Raw genomic sequence first — 14,974 nt, forward strand, 5'->3', positions numbered from 1 at the left:
ACAGATGAAACGAGTAAAGAAGTTAGCGGCAGATAGGTGCTACCCAGTTGTGCCGACTAAATAACAGGAAGCAAGGAACGATCTTGCGAAAGATCCGTTAATGTCACATCTCCTGAGTTCGCCACCCCCTTACGCACAAAATGCTACGGCACCACCGCCACCAGCCATTCTGCCACATTTTCAGCGTGTGTAGGGACATCTCCCATGGAAGCGGGCTGAAGTCTTGGCTCTTAAACAGACATTGCCTGATCCCCGTAAAAATCCTGCAGGATATTAAAAAGAATTATCACAGACTGCAGGCTCCTGTATCATGAATTTAGCCGATATAGACATGTTGTTTGGAAATGTTGTTCCACAGCCTTTATGGGGAAAGATTCGTCATGCGGATCATGATCAAGAGTTAGGCGACACATGGGTTAATATTGCCACAGCTGATGCTAGACAAATTGGTGGTGCTAAGCCTGAGCCTTTAATATCAGAGCTTCCTGGTAGGATTATTACGTATATGAAGACTAATGCCCGAATTGCGTGTTAATTCGGACAAGTTGTCTGCGTGCAAACAGAAAAAGGATGAAACTGTGTCTGACTTTTTCACGCGGTTTGAAGAGACTTTTGTAGATCATAGTGGTCAGGATATGTCTACCGAGGGTGGCCAAAGATTGTTTGTTGACAAATTTGTACATAATTTGCTCCCTGAATTATGTAATAAGTTGAAGGATTCTGAGAGTGCGTGGGCTGTTTCCACGTCAGCACAGATTTTAGCTACGGCTCAGTACTATGAGAATAGGCGTAAAGATGAGTTAGAGAAAGCGGATAAAAAGACTAAGGAATTGAAGACTAAAGTTTTTCTACAGCAAGCTTATCCACCTCGTAATAATAGTCAGCGCGATTATCAGCAACCTCAGCAATATTCGAGGAACTCGCAAAGAAACGAGTCTCCTCAGCAGCGTTTACCGTATGGTCCCAATCAGTGTGCGTATTGCAAAGAAGAGGGTCATTACAAGAATAGTTGTCCGGTCTTGTTACAGCGTACAACTGGTGCTTCTGGCGCAAGGGGTCGAGGTGTTCAACAAGCTCCTAGAGGTAGGGGACGTGGAAATTTCCCGCAGAACGCTCGTTCTTTCCCGCCTCAGAATTCCATGAATAGTATCGACCAGCAGAATAACGCGTTTACTAGGACAGCTGAGTACTATGCAGATGACTACTATGCAGAAAATGAGAATATGGAAGGCGATGATTGCTAGGATAGCCATGGACAAAGAGGGAGTCGTTTCAGTAGATCAGAGTGGGCCTTATGTTGAGATGATTACATCAGGTGTGTCAGAGCCTTTTCTGTTGGATACTGGTGCTACAAAGAGTTCTATTATACACTCAAAACTCCCTGGCTCACCTTTGTCTGGCGAAATGAACGTTTCAGTAAGTTTTTCTGGCGCCCCGGTTAGGAACCCGATTTCTAGTCCTATGTCCCTTTCTGTTGGACCTTGTGAATTCGAAGCACCCCTTATTCTTACGACCGGTTGTGGTGAAAATTTGTTGGGATTGGATCTGTTGAAAAGATTATATGCAACTTTGTACTGTTCTCCTTTCGGGAGTACAACTTACACTGGGTAAGAAAGTGGTTTCTCCAATGTATTTGTCGAGAGATAAACTTCCGACAGAATTGTCTTCTCTTCCGGATATCCTTTGGGCTACTGGACCTAATGATGTGGGTCTCTTGGAAATAGCGCCATATGTTGTAACACTGAAAGCCAATGTTAGAATGACGCGCATTCCTCAATACAAGATCTCCAGTGAAGGTGAAAAGGCGTTGTTAGCGATTATTTATGATTTGATTGAGAAAGATGTAATTTAGGAGACAAGAGGCAACTTTTGTTATAGTCCTGTTCTGCCGGTTTTGAAACGTACTGATCCTTCCCAGCCACCTGTTTATAGATTTGTGATTGATCTTAGGGAGGTCAATAAAATAGTGTGCCACAGTTTCCCGTTGTCCCTGATATCACTGCCCTATTGACTATGATTCCAGCTTCAGCCACTTGGTTCTCAGTGATTGACTTGAAGAACGCTTTCTTCAGCATTCCGATTGCCGAGGAGAGCAGAGACAATTTTGGCTTCAGTTTAGGAGGCCGAAGTTTCTGCTTCAAACGTGCTCCTCAGGGCTACTGTGAAAGTCCATCAATATACAGTCAGGCTTTAAAAACACAGCTTGACACAATTGTTTTACCTGACGGCGCTACTCTTATTCAATACGTCGATGATCTGCTAATAGCTGCAGATACTGAGGATATTTGTAAAGAAGCCACATTGTCGTTGTTGCGTCATTTGTGTGATCTGCGCCACAAAGTCTCTTTCAAAATTGCAATATTGTCGACAAGAGGTAACCTACTTAGGTCACCTCTTATCGAAGGAGGGAAGGAAACTGACCCCAGAAAGAATTCAGGCAATTGCAAAATTGAGTGTCCCAAGGACACAGAGAGAAGTGCGTGCTTTCTTGGACATTACATCCTATTGCAGACAATGGATACCGAATTTTTCCTTGCTGGCCAAACCTTTGGTGGCATTAACTTGTAAAGATACACCAAATCCCATTCCGTGGTCTGAAGATTGTCAGAAAAGTTTTTCCGAATTGCGTGGTGCATTGTGTTCGGCTCCTGTGTTGGGTACCCCCGACTACAGTAAGCCCTGTACATTGTATGTCCATGAGAAAGAAGGTTGCGCATTGTAAGTTCTGACAGTCTTTTGGGGACAAACAGCGTCCATGCGCATATTTTTCAGTGACTTTGGATCCGGTAGCTAAGGCGTTGCCAAGTTGCTTGAGAGCCACTGCTGCAGCAGCTGTCTCTATTCGACAGTCTGCTGGGTTAGTAATGAATGCTAGTCGTGATGGTCCCGCATGCAGTGGACATTCTGTTAAACAGGACGAAGACACAGCACTTAACTAGTGCTCGATTGTCAGGGTATGAGCTGACCTTGTTGGCGAGTCATGTGCACATAAAGAGGTGCAATGTATTAAACCCATCCACATTGTTGCCGATTTTAGCTCAGACAAATGATGATAGTGAAGATCAACATGACTGTTTTCTGAGAACCGAAGAAGAGACTAAAGGGAGAGTGGACCTTGGGGACACTCCTCTTCCAGAATGTGATGGTACTTTGTGGGTTGATGGTTCGTGTTTCAAGTTGCCGAATGGTGATACGACTGCAGCATATGCTGTGACGACTTTACATACGATTGTTAAAGCTGCACGTATCCCACACAATTCAGCTCAAGCAGCAGAGTTGATTGCACTTACAAGAGCGTGTGTGTTGGCGAAAGGAAAACGAGTGAATGTGTACACGGACAGCCAGTACGCATTTGGTGTGGCTCTCAGTTTTGGACGATTGTGGAAAGAACGGGGGTTCCTGACTTCGCATGGTGCTAAGATCCAGCATGGTCAGTTGGTGAATGAGCTTCTCGAGTCACTGACCTTGCCGTTACAGGTTGCGATTGTGAAATGCAGTGCACACAAAAAGGTTACGGATGATGTTGGTCGTGGAAATGCGTTTGCGGATGAAGTTGCGAAAGAAACTGCTAGGAATGTAATATGTCGAATGTATGTTGCGGGCCCTGCAAGATGGATTGGTGACATTGGTATGTGTGAAGACACGATTGAGAGAGTGAAGTCTATTCAAGCTGAAGCCACAGAAAAAGAGTTGAATGAATGGAGAGAAAGCAAGGGTAAATTGGATGCAAATGGTTGTTGGATTGAATTGTCAGAGCATCAGCGATGGTTGTAACCCAATGCGTATGTACTTGCAGTGGTGACAATGGCTCATGGAATGGCTCATATCAGTGTGAAAGGGATCTGTAAGTTGTTAGCTCCAGTATGGCAAAATGTTGGAATCCCATGTGCAGAGAATGTGGTCAAGAATTGTATGGTGTGTCTGAAATATAATCCTGGTAGGGGAACCCCAACTCCAGCTGGTCATTTTGCACCTCCAACGTATCCGTTCGAGGTTTTGCAGCTAGATTTCATCCACATGGAAAGGTGCAACAATTTAAAATACGTACTCGTTGTTGTTTGTGCCTTTTCAAGATGGGTCGAAGCATACCGCTTAAAGGACAATACTGCTTTGTCCACAGCCAAAGCCCTTGCCAAAGAATTTTTCCCCAGATTTGGAATGTCTAGAATGGTTTGGAGTGATAATGGGAGTGAATTTGTGGGTCGAGTGATGAAGAAAGTGTGTGAGGGGCTAGGCATTCAGCAAAAGTTTCACGCTGCAAATCACCCCAATCAGCTGGACTAGTAGAGTGCTATAATGGCACGTTAAAACTGAAATTGGCCAAAATTCAAGCAAGCACAGGCCTTAAATGGCCTGACGCTCTGCCCTTGGCACTCCTATCAACGAGAATGACTGTTCACTCTAGAGTGGGACTTAGTCCCTATGAAATTGTGTTCGGCCGCCCGGCCAACATATGGGGAGTGCCAAGGCCCACCAGGTTTAGCGAAATAGAACACCCTGTACTGCTTGATTATCTGTATGAATTGACGGCTAAATTGTGTGTTTTACACCAACAGGTCCACGACACTCTACCTCAGGCCTCTGAAGCTCCAGGGCATCTTATCGATCCTGGATCCTACGTGCTGGTTAAGAATTTCCAGCGAACAAAGAATGACCAGCCCCGGTGGACCGGCCCTCATCTAGTTCTTCTCTCGACAAGATCTTCCGTTCGAGTAGAAGGAAAGAAACATTGGGTCCACGGCAATCATTGTAAGAGGGTCCCACTGCCTTTTCCGTACGACCGGTGGGTCCAGGAGGGGATCACTGACTCTGAAGCTGAGACCGTGCCTCGTTTCCTACCTTTTAGCGATGCACGTATAAAAGGAACAACTTCTGAAAAGGAGAGCGACAACATTTTGCAAGAAGCTGTGCCTCAGTCAATTCGATTGAACACTACAGAGCCTGAACTCCTATTCCAAGACCAGACAGCACCTGGCAGAAACCGTTACAATTTAAGGCCAAGAACTATGACTATGGACAAATTTGATTGTGCAGCTCTCTCATCCAAGAAACTTGCTCATTTTAGTTTTTCGAACAGCCATCCGGTTCTGCTGCTAGGGTCGCGGTTGCCCAAGTCTTTGGAGTGCAGCTGAAGACTGTTAGGTCGACGGTTCTGGTTGGTCTAAGGGAGTTACCCCTGGACTGACAGAAGCACTCTTCAGCAGAAACACCCTACCACCGCGGGCAGTAAATTAGAGAGGATGGAGTTTTCTGGGATGGAGAGACCTGCCAAACGAATGAACTTTAAAGACAAAATGTGTATATTAATGTCAAAGAAGAGATCGTTATGTTGTATTTTTATGTTGCTTGGTGTCATGATATTTTTAATAGGATATGTTTTATACACTTTTCAAGTTTCATTTACACCTACTACACTGCCCATACCTCCTCCTACTGTTTCCTCACATTCTTTTCACCCTCTGCCTGAACACGAGACCGCTCGAAGATCAGAATTTGCAAATAACTCATTCATCCAGCTTTTACATCAACACCAGTTAGTAATGAACACAACAAATTGTTGGGTGTGCCGCCTTATGCCACATACGACGGATAAAGGTATCCCCTATTTTGTCTTGCCATTCAGCTACTATGGCTCTTTGTGGGCGTTTCAGACGATGTTCCTATTTGCCATCGAACCATATCCCCCACGCTCCACGAGAAGTAACTCGAGCAACAAGGCATTAGTGGTAGAAATCACGAATATGAGTAGAGACATTGACTCGTATAGAAACATTCCTGGAGATGAGTTGCAAGCATACACTAGATGGAACATAAACAGATATAGAGTTGCTCTGAATGAAAACGAGCAAGCAACGAGATCCTCCCCGATTTGGATTGTACCCCATCAGGGTCACCTATGTCTGCAAGGTAATGGCAAAAATCTCAGAGCTCAGTTGGAGAAGAGCGTCTGCACGGAAACATATGTGTTTGCATCTCGAAATTCCCCTTCGTTCTTAGCAGCTAAGGGTACTTATTTCATCTGCCATGATAGAGCCTATACATGGTTGCCCCCTGACTTCTCGGGCACATGTTTTGTCTCGTTCCTGTTGCCTCCCACCTACACGGCCGCAGCAGATTACCATAGGACAAGGATAGTTAGAGATGTCGTTAGTAAAGAAGACACTGCAGGACAAGAATTCGGAGATTTTGCAAAGGGTTTTCTGCCGTTTTGGGGGCCTATGGTGAACAGCAGGAACATAAGGCAATTGACAAGGGTGGTTGAATCTACCATAGTTGAAACTGCCGGTGCCCTTAGTAATTTGACTGGTGAGCTCCAGTCGGATCGCCTTATGACTCTCCAAAACAGGGCCGCGTTAGATGTCATACTTGCAGACCGTGATGGGGTATGTAAAGTGATCCAATCAAGTTGCTGCATTTTTATCCCCGATAAGGCTCAGACAGTATACCAGGCCATCTCCAAACTGCATAAGATCTCTGATTCCATTCACGTGGATAAAGGAGACTGGTCATTGATGGGGTGGTTCTGGGAACTGATATCTGCCTGGGGATGGAAGATTCTGATAGTCATTGGGATGATCTTAGCCATCCTTTTCCTGTTCTGTCTGTGTGTACAGTGTGCTCCTGCAATATGTGGCCTCTGTGCTAAATCATGTGTAAGGAAACGTGTATCAAGAGACGAACTAAGTAATAGGATGATGCTACAGAAACATCTCAATGACTTTATGAATACAGACCTGGACTCGGATTAGCATGAGTATAGGTTATTGCCTATGTAAGGGCAAAAGGAAGGTCTATGGTACTGAAAATTCTGGACTCGGCTATTCTGTGGTACCGAAGTTCTGCACTCGTGTCATAAATATCATCGTATCATGACGATTTTGGTACTAGCAGTCTGGTAATGACCTAAATACTATACATAAGCATTTTCGTCACGATCAAGTGACGAAACCACCCTTAAATCGAGGTTTTCATCTTAAACCCTCGGGTTCCATTTTGTGAGCGACAGCCATTTTGTGATTGCCCTCACATAGACAAATGACTAAGGCCGAATTCGATCTGAAGTACACGTACACCTTTGCTGACTCCACTGCCCCAAGCCAAACCTGTTCGGGCAGTTCCTTTCCCAGTGGCCGAATGAGATTAGTATCAAGGCACAACATGTCATAAACCTTTCATCGCACACCAACTATGCCTAATCTTGCACACACCTGTCCCTGTTTCTTGCTTTATGAGGAGGAGGTGCCCGATTTTATTGGGGGTCTGTAGATATCTGATGGAAATACTGGACCTTGCCGGGTAATTAATTATGAGCTGGACAAACAGAAATGTGGGCCTGTCATCATGACTCTGCTTTTTCTTTGTAGTAAAAATGTGTATGGTCCACTGTAAAATAAGGAATGTTTGCCTGAAGCTTATTATTTTGTATAAAAAGAGAAGGCTGACTTTGTGAATTCGAGCAGTCTCCTGAGAACATACATGCTGTTGTACTTCTAGGATACCTGTTACTGGTTGCAGCCATTAAATACGATCTTTGACTTCACCTAGAAGACTCTGTGTTTCTATAGTCTGAAACAGGAAGGACTTGAGGTCTTTGGGGTGTTCTCCCTGGCACCATCGGGTCCATAAAAACCCGGTACCTCACATTGCCTAAAACAATAAGGCAAAAGTAATTAAATAAACTGGGATAAGCAGAGGCACAAATGGCGCTTTCTGTTTTTCTGCTGCATTGTCTTTTGGAAATAGTGATTTCTATTTTGCAATATCTTTTTCATTCCGTACACCAACATCCAATGTGTCAAATCTGATGTGTAGTCGGCATAGACTGTCCTAACATATTCCCTGCCGGATCGGCCTTTGTCATAGTAAGATGATCAGAAGGCGTACCCACGGTGAGGGAGGGAAGCTGCTACAGGAACTGCACAAAGTATAAGAGGTGCGCCGCTCTTTTTATTCCAAAAACTCCAAACAGTAAGAAATAAAATACGATTTGTATTTTATTTATTTATTTAATGCATCTTATAAAGCGCGGGCTTTACCCGAAGGTGTCAGAGCTCTGTACAATAGAACCAGTTACTTTACATGAGAGAAATGTTACAAAATAGAACGAACAAAAATAGCAAGACACAGAATCGGACACAGTCATCTAGAGGAACACAACACAGGAGAGCTAACTCAATGTTTCATCTTATTTTATTAACACATTTCTTTGGGTTGGCTGATAAACATATTTTAGCTGAGCACCGGGTGAAGCATCCGTTTGTGTTCTGTTCTGCTTGAGTGATCCGTCTATATTGTGGTTTTGCACTCACCTTGTAGCTTCTGTTTTCCGCTGCTCAGGTTGATAACTTTCTGCTCAAGACCGAGGATTTCGTGCAGCCGCTTTGAGAGGGCCCCTTTCAGGATGTCCGTCTGGTTGTGGAAGGCGCCCACTGCCGCCCAGCTCCTGGTGACTTTCAAACGATTGTCTGGCATCCTGAAGTAATACTAGATACATTTAGCACGTACTAAGTTCTACAGCGCTGGTGGCGTCTAGTGCGAAAGTCTTTCTTGGCACATTCCCACATGACCTTCTAAAAGCACACGCTGTGTTTGGTGCTGCATTTCTTTTGTTTTCCAAAGCGTGGCTGCGGGCAGATTTGTGCTTTTGTTTAAAGCATTAGTGTTAATCGCAACTCGTGAGAGGCTCTGCAATTAACACTAATATTTAAACAAAATCACTTAATGAACCCCACAGCCGTACTCCAGAAAACAAAAGGCATTTAGCAAGAGGGAGCTCTTGCTAAATGCAGCGGCGGCGCGAATGCTCTTGGGGATGTTGCGCGCCACAGACACAGCCTGCGTGCTCCGGGGCACAGAGGTGCGCGGCTTTGTGGGAACACTGGTCAGCGTTTAGGGTAAACGCAGGCTTTCCATTGAAAAGGAGGGTTTTCAGTTGCCACCCTGTCCGCTTTTTAGACCGCCCCTACGGACACCTTGGCCTGTTTTACGACTGTGGTGAAGAACCTTTCTTATCTGCTTGTTTGTTTTAACAAGCAGTTAAGAACATTCTTCACCGCAGCTGTGAAGCAGGCACGGAGAGTGGAGGCCCAGGAGGGCACGGGGACTGCAGCTCTCCCAACGGCGGTGCTCTCCCTCCCAGCGCCTGCTGGCAGCCACTTTAGTAGGGGCTCCTCGCCCCCACCTTACGCACCTCTGTGCGTAGGGTGGGGGCACAGAGGTTTCATTTAAACCAATCTGTAGAGTTACAGGTGTTTTTCCAAAACCCAGACTCTGTAGCAGAAAGAGCTCTACACACCCTAGACGTTGAAAGAGCTCTTCTCTATTATATAGATTAGGGCCAAATCCTTTCGCAAAACAAAGCAACTGTAGCTTTCTCTCCACCACATAAGGGCAACCCCATCTCTAAAGATGGAATTGCAAGGTGGATTGTAAAATGTATACAAATATGCTATCAAAAAGCAAAACTTACATTAACAGTTCCTCCTAGAGCGCACTCCACACGCAAACTAGGAGCCTTCATGGCTTTCTTAGGGAACATTCCCCTAGAAGACATCTGTAAGGCAGCAACATGGTCTAAAACACACACCTTCACTAAACACTACTGTGTTGATGTGCAAAAACTCTTTCAAACTACGGCAACGGATACAGGTGACCACTGCTAGGGGAGACACTACTGCACAATTGATGCAAAGTGTAGAATCTGCAGCTCATGTACCTCGAACCGAAAATGCTACTTATCAGTATGCATCTGTTCTTGGCATGTAGAGCTGCAGATTTCTACACTCCCTCCAACCTCCCTGGGACCTGTATCAGTTCCAGTTTCATCTTAATTAGATATACACATGGACATCCCTTCTTTATTTCTACTAACTCCATTTCTCATCATGGCAAAAAACAATCTAAGGATGAAGCTGATGCCAATGTGCACTATCGTCCAAGGGAGGTGTCACCTATCCGGTGACTACAAAAGACTTCTTCCAAGACACAAACATGCAATCATCCAAGCCCAACACCAGGTGGCGATCTAATGCAAAGTGTAGAAATCTGCAACTCTACATGCAAAGAACAGATGCATACTGGTAAGTAGCATTTTCCTTACATGACAGAATATGTAGATGTATGTGTGTGTGTATATAGTATACTTATGCCATTTAAAACAAGCATTTGCAATGCAATAGGTCTCGCATTTATGAGAGTTTGAGCTATTCACATAGCGAATAACAATGCCTTTTATATTTGTTTTCGTTTTAAAAACATAAATAAAAAGCATTGTCATTTACAATGCCAATAGCTTTAACTCTTGTAACTGCAAGACCTATTGCATTGCAAATGCTTGTTTCATTGATCTACTTCATTCAAGGACAGCATTTTTTGCACTCACCCCTTCAAAACACTAGGGAAAATGTAATCCGCTTTAAACTTTATTGATCATACTGAAGAGCACTTTGCGACCTATCTTTTTTAGGGGGGAGTTTCTGAAGTGTAAAAAACCTAATTTGTTCAGAAAAGTACTCGGGGGGGGGGGGGGGGGGGTAGTCCTCTGCGTTAAGATCTGCTACGTACTGGCCAGAAAGCAGCCATTAGAAGGGCTAAGGCTGCTACCCCTATGTTGGGACGTGGAGTGCCTGTCCTTGCCAGCTACCAGCCTGCGACGTGGATCTTTATTGCATATGTTCATGAAGCACTATGCTTTAACAACCAGGTTTAATAGGAAGGACATATAGCCTGGTCGGTCCCAATAGACTTTTTATTTGGAGTCCACTTCACAAGTCCTTCCCGTTTGTTATCTATTCTTATGTGAGGCGTCTGCTGTTTGGAGTATCCATTTGAAGAAGATGTGCTTCCAGTAACTCTTTCTGTTGGACACCATCTCTGACCACAGATTCCTCACTGCACTGCAACTCCCCTTTCTGTTGAATGGCCTGTTTTTAATCCGCAAAAGGAACCCAAATTAGGAATCCAATTTTGGTACCTACACCTGTTCCCATTCTGCATCTGGGGGTTCAAAAATGGGAAAAATAATTAAAACTTACGTCCGTGCACAGGGGTTGTTTCATCATTTCTGGGGAGGTATAGATCCAAAACAGGACCACCTAGCATGTGCAGGGGAATTGCATGGGAAAAGTTTCTGGATTCAGTCTGGCACCTGGTGCGAAATTTAAGTAGTGAATTCTGCTATTGGGGTATCCACCACAAACATAAATAATTTGTTTGATCTAAGCTGTCTTGTTGTCAGCAGGTCCTCGCATAATATGAGGCATGCACTCGTTGCTAATACATAATCACTTTCCTTGCTAGGCATCTGACTTCTGATAGACTTTGCATCCTCACTTTTTGAGGGTGTATGTTAATACTTTGAGATTCTATCCCCTATCTATAATTATAAGACAATTAAAAGTAAATTTGTAAGTCCCTTTGAGATTTGTTTGTTTGTTTCCCCTGCAGATAATTTGTCGCACTCTTTGAAGTCAAAAACATGTGAGAAATTTGAGGACAGTTCTGAGGCTTCCAGTCCGGAAGATGGTAGGTGAAATGAAGAGGATTGCATTGATGTTTCTAATTAATTTGTTAAATGTAGTACTTAAGGACCAGTAAATATTTCCTCCATTACAAAAATTGGTAGTGAAGTTAATGTATGTACCTGCAAACCAGATGTCTGGATGCTAAATAAAATTTCAAGCATAACCGGAGTATTCAAGTAGAAAACCTTTAATACAACCTCATGATTATTTTTTTATAAATTTACATCAAATTCTGCAGCTGCTTCAATTTTCATAGTCCGTTTAAAGACTGGGGACAGACCACTTCTAGCAAATAACACATAATATTGCAAGAAAGTATCTCTTCTTTCACTTCAGAGAGAACCTACTCATACATCTGTTTAGGTAACCACTAATCGCAGTGGAACAAGTTCTAATTTCGAAACGCACCAGAAAAGTTCTACTGCTGAACTTAAACTTTGTATAACTCCAGGTAGACCATATGTAAAGGAATATTCATACCACATAAAGTGATTTATAAACTTAAGTTTTCTCTGTATTCTAGGGGGAAATTGATGTAAATCATTTAGCACTTTGTTTCCTCACCCCTCAGTAGTTGATATAATTGACACCAGAGTAAATGTGAAAAACATAATTAAAAACCTCAAGACTCCACAATCCCGCTAAAATGAGGCCATCATTAAAGCGTGAAAATAGACTTGTGGTTAAAGTAAAGGCTGGTAATAGTCTAAACACAAAAGGACTATGAAATGAAATGAAAACAAATTTATAACGCGCAACTAAGCCCAATGGGCGTCAAGGCGCCTAATCAAATGAGAACTGGCTAATTACCGATATACTCTTCACTGTGGGTAGGCCTTGATAAAAAATCAAGTTTTCAGCGCTTTTTTAAACAGGGACAGAGAAGGTTGGGACTTAATCTCCGGGGGAAGAGAATTCCACAATCCGGGGGCCACAATGGAGAATGCTCTGCTTCCCCAACGTACCCTTCTGGCCCGAGGGACCACCAACAGATTCATCTCCGATGATCTGAGGGATCTACTAGGCCGGTAGCGGGTCAGAAGGGCACCAAGGGGGTCCAATGGTCCATCTGCAAGGGCTCTATATGCTAGACATAGGATCTTAAAAGAGATCCTCAGATGTATAGGGAGCCAATGCAGGCTCCTTCTGGCCATTGTTGCGGAGGATGCCTTAGGAAGCGCCAGAACAAATCGAGCAGCCGCATTCTGTACAACCTGAAGGCGTTGAATGAGTCCCTTGTTGGAGTCTGCATAAAGTGCATTACAGTAATCCAACCTGGAACCCACCAACGCCACCACAGTCTGTTGACGAGCTGAAGGAGAGATAGTGAAGAATTTTCTTGAGGATTTTAATGACCCTCCAACAGGTGGCCACTGTTCGATTGACTAATGCAAGAAAAAATCGAAATAAATGGCAGATACTGTAAAACAAATTGATTTTAGGGAATGGAAATGTAACTATGCAAGTTTAATTCTTTTCCAGGGGATACTCATCAATTGTCATAAGCACTGAATAATCCCCGCCCACATGCGGGATCCCGGAGCATATGTAAAAAAATACACATATATGTGTATGTTTAAACAAACAAGTACTGAGTACTTCCAAAACATACATATATACATACACAAATATGCAGCCTAATGTACTTTCAATAGGCTAATATGCCAAAATTACATGGATTTTTCAGAAAGGTAAAATCTCTAATATAAACACTGCAACAGAGTTCATATACTGTAATAGTGTTCCAACACAGCCCTTTATTTTCAGAAAAAAGCCAAGTAATAGCAGGCAATTAGCTCATAGGCTGCATAGAAGGAAAAACGTCACAACATTAAAAACACGGGCACCCTGCCTTTAAGGATTCGAAGAACCGGGACACCTTACCTTTAAGACCTCCAGGAGCCCCCTGCTCCCATCATGCACCACAGGAGACTGTTAGGTCAGTTCTGTTTTCAGACTCCTTTTGTGAGGATCCTTGAGCTAGTCTTTTTTTGGCTATTTCTAGTCAAATAGTTTTTTTCTTCCTACATTCTACATTTTTGACTGCCCGTAGCTGTTCCGTGTTTGTCTGACTAATTAACAACTTTTTTTCTGTCAGAAATGCCGGCTTTATTCAATAAATGTCCTTCCTGTGGGAAGAAGATGGAAAGATCCGACCCACATTCTGTGTGTATCGTGTGTTTACCAGCCTCACACAACCCTGAGAAATGTTATTACTGTCAGCATTTCTCCAAGAGGACTCTCCGTGACAGGGAGAAGATTAAACTTCATACCTTGCTGGAGAGAGGAAAGAGTCATCCCAAAAGTGGCCTTGGGAGGACTCCTGCTCTCAAAGAGCCTTCCTTTCATGAAGAACGCAGAAAACTCCAGTGTCAAAAAAGAAGCAGATTCCTGATTGTTAGCAGTCGGCATCAAGATCAACGTCGAAAAAGCAGGCAAGGCACTCGTCACTGTCTAGGGACAGATCGCCGTTGAGACGGCAAGAGCCTCCATCGCGAGAAGTAGGTCGACATGGCTTTCTCAACTCGCAGCGAGAGTGTTACAGCGCGAGATTAAGCCGACTGAGAGACCGATTGCGGAGGATTATTGACCGCAAACTTCCAAGCGCTTATTTTGTCCATACGAACGGCCCGACAACTCTTCCTCTTCATGTAGACATGGATTACATGTTTACGTGATTAAGCACGGCCGAGGCTGAAGATTTCTATGTAGACGCTGAGACTGACTTTCTGACAAGGTTTCCTTTGGCATACAGTCCTTATGAGGCCCAGATCAAATGGGCTGAAACGCGTCAACCAGATATAAAAAGAAGACTATTTGAACTTTTGCGTGAAAAGAAATAATTGCAACACCTTTCTATAGTGCAAAAGGGTGGATTGATATATACCCTGAGAGGTGTTGACATAAGGGTTATCTTGATTAATGTGAACTGCAAATAACATTTGTTCTCCTCAGGTTTTTTTGCAGCACTATTAATATTCAGGCCCCAAGGATTCTGTTTTGTCTTCAGATATATAAATGTAGTGTTTCTATGTGTATATGTATATATGTGTGTATATATCTGTATATGTATATATGTATATATATGTATATTTATGTCCTTGTAAATAAATGTGTATGGTTTGTGTTTAAAAACATGTGTGTATGTGTATATATATATATATATATATTAACACCAAACTCCCACCAACGTAGGAAACGGAGTCGCACACCAACGGGTTGTCAAACAGGTAATTTATTCACTTAACGGGGGAATTTCCTGACGCGTTTCGTCCACCATTGGACTTTTTCAAAGGTCACCCCTTACACCATTGCTGCTGCCAATCCACAGGTGATTGCCAAAGTTCCTTTTATTGACCCCCAGTGGTCAAGACCTTCAATGGTCATTACGTGGTTTTCAAGGCATGCTGGATCCTGTAGTTTTATTGGCAGCAGTAGTTTATCTGCCCTCC

At 43.5% G+C, this 14,974-nt stretch overlaps 1 protein-coding gene across 2 annotated transcripts in view; it reads left to right on the forward strand.

The window, feature by feature from the left end:
- Positions 1-14,974, forward strand: part of ZCCHC2 (zinc finger CCHC-type containing 2) — a 400,742-nt gene that overhangs the window by 181,964 nt on the left and 203,804 nt on the right. For both annotated transcript variants that reach the window (XM_086965385.1, XM_086965386.1), the window contains exon 7: positions 11,446-11,523. In XM_086965385.1, the coding sequence (XP_086821511.1) occupies positions 11,446-11,523 (78 nt within the window). The remainder of the gene's footprint in view (positions 1-11,445; positions 11,524-14,974) is intronic.

Source organism: Lissotriton vulgaris, chromosome 4_1, assembly GCF_964263255.1.
Source record: "Lissotriton vulgaris chromosome 4_1, aLisVul1.2, whole genome shotgun sequence".
Classification (NCBI taxonomy): Eukaryota; Metazoa; Chordata; class Amphibia; order Caudata; family Salamandridae; genus Lissotriton; species Lissotriton vulgaris.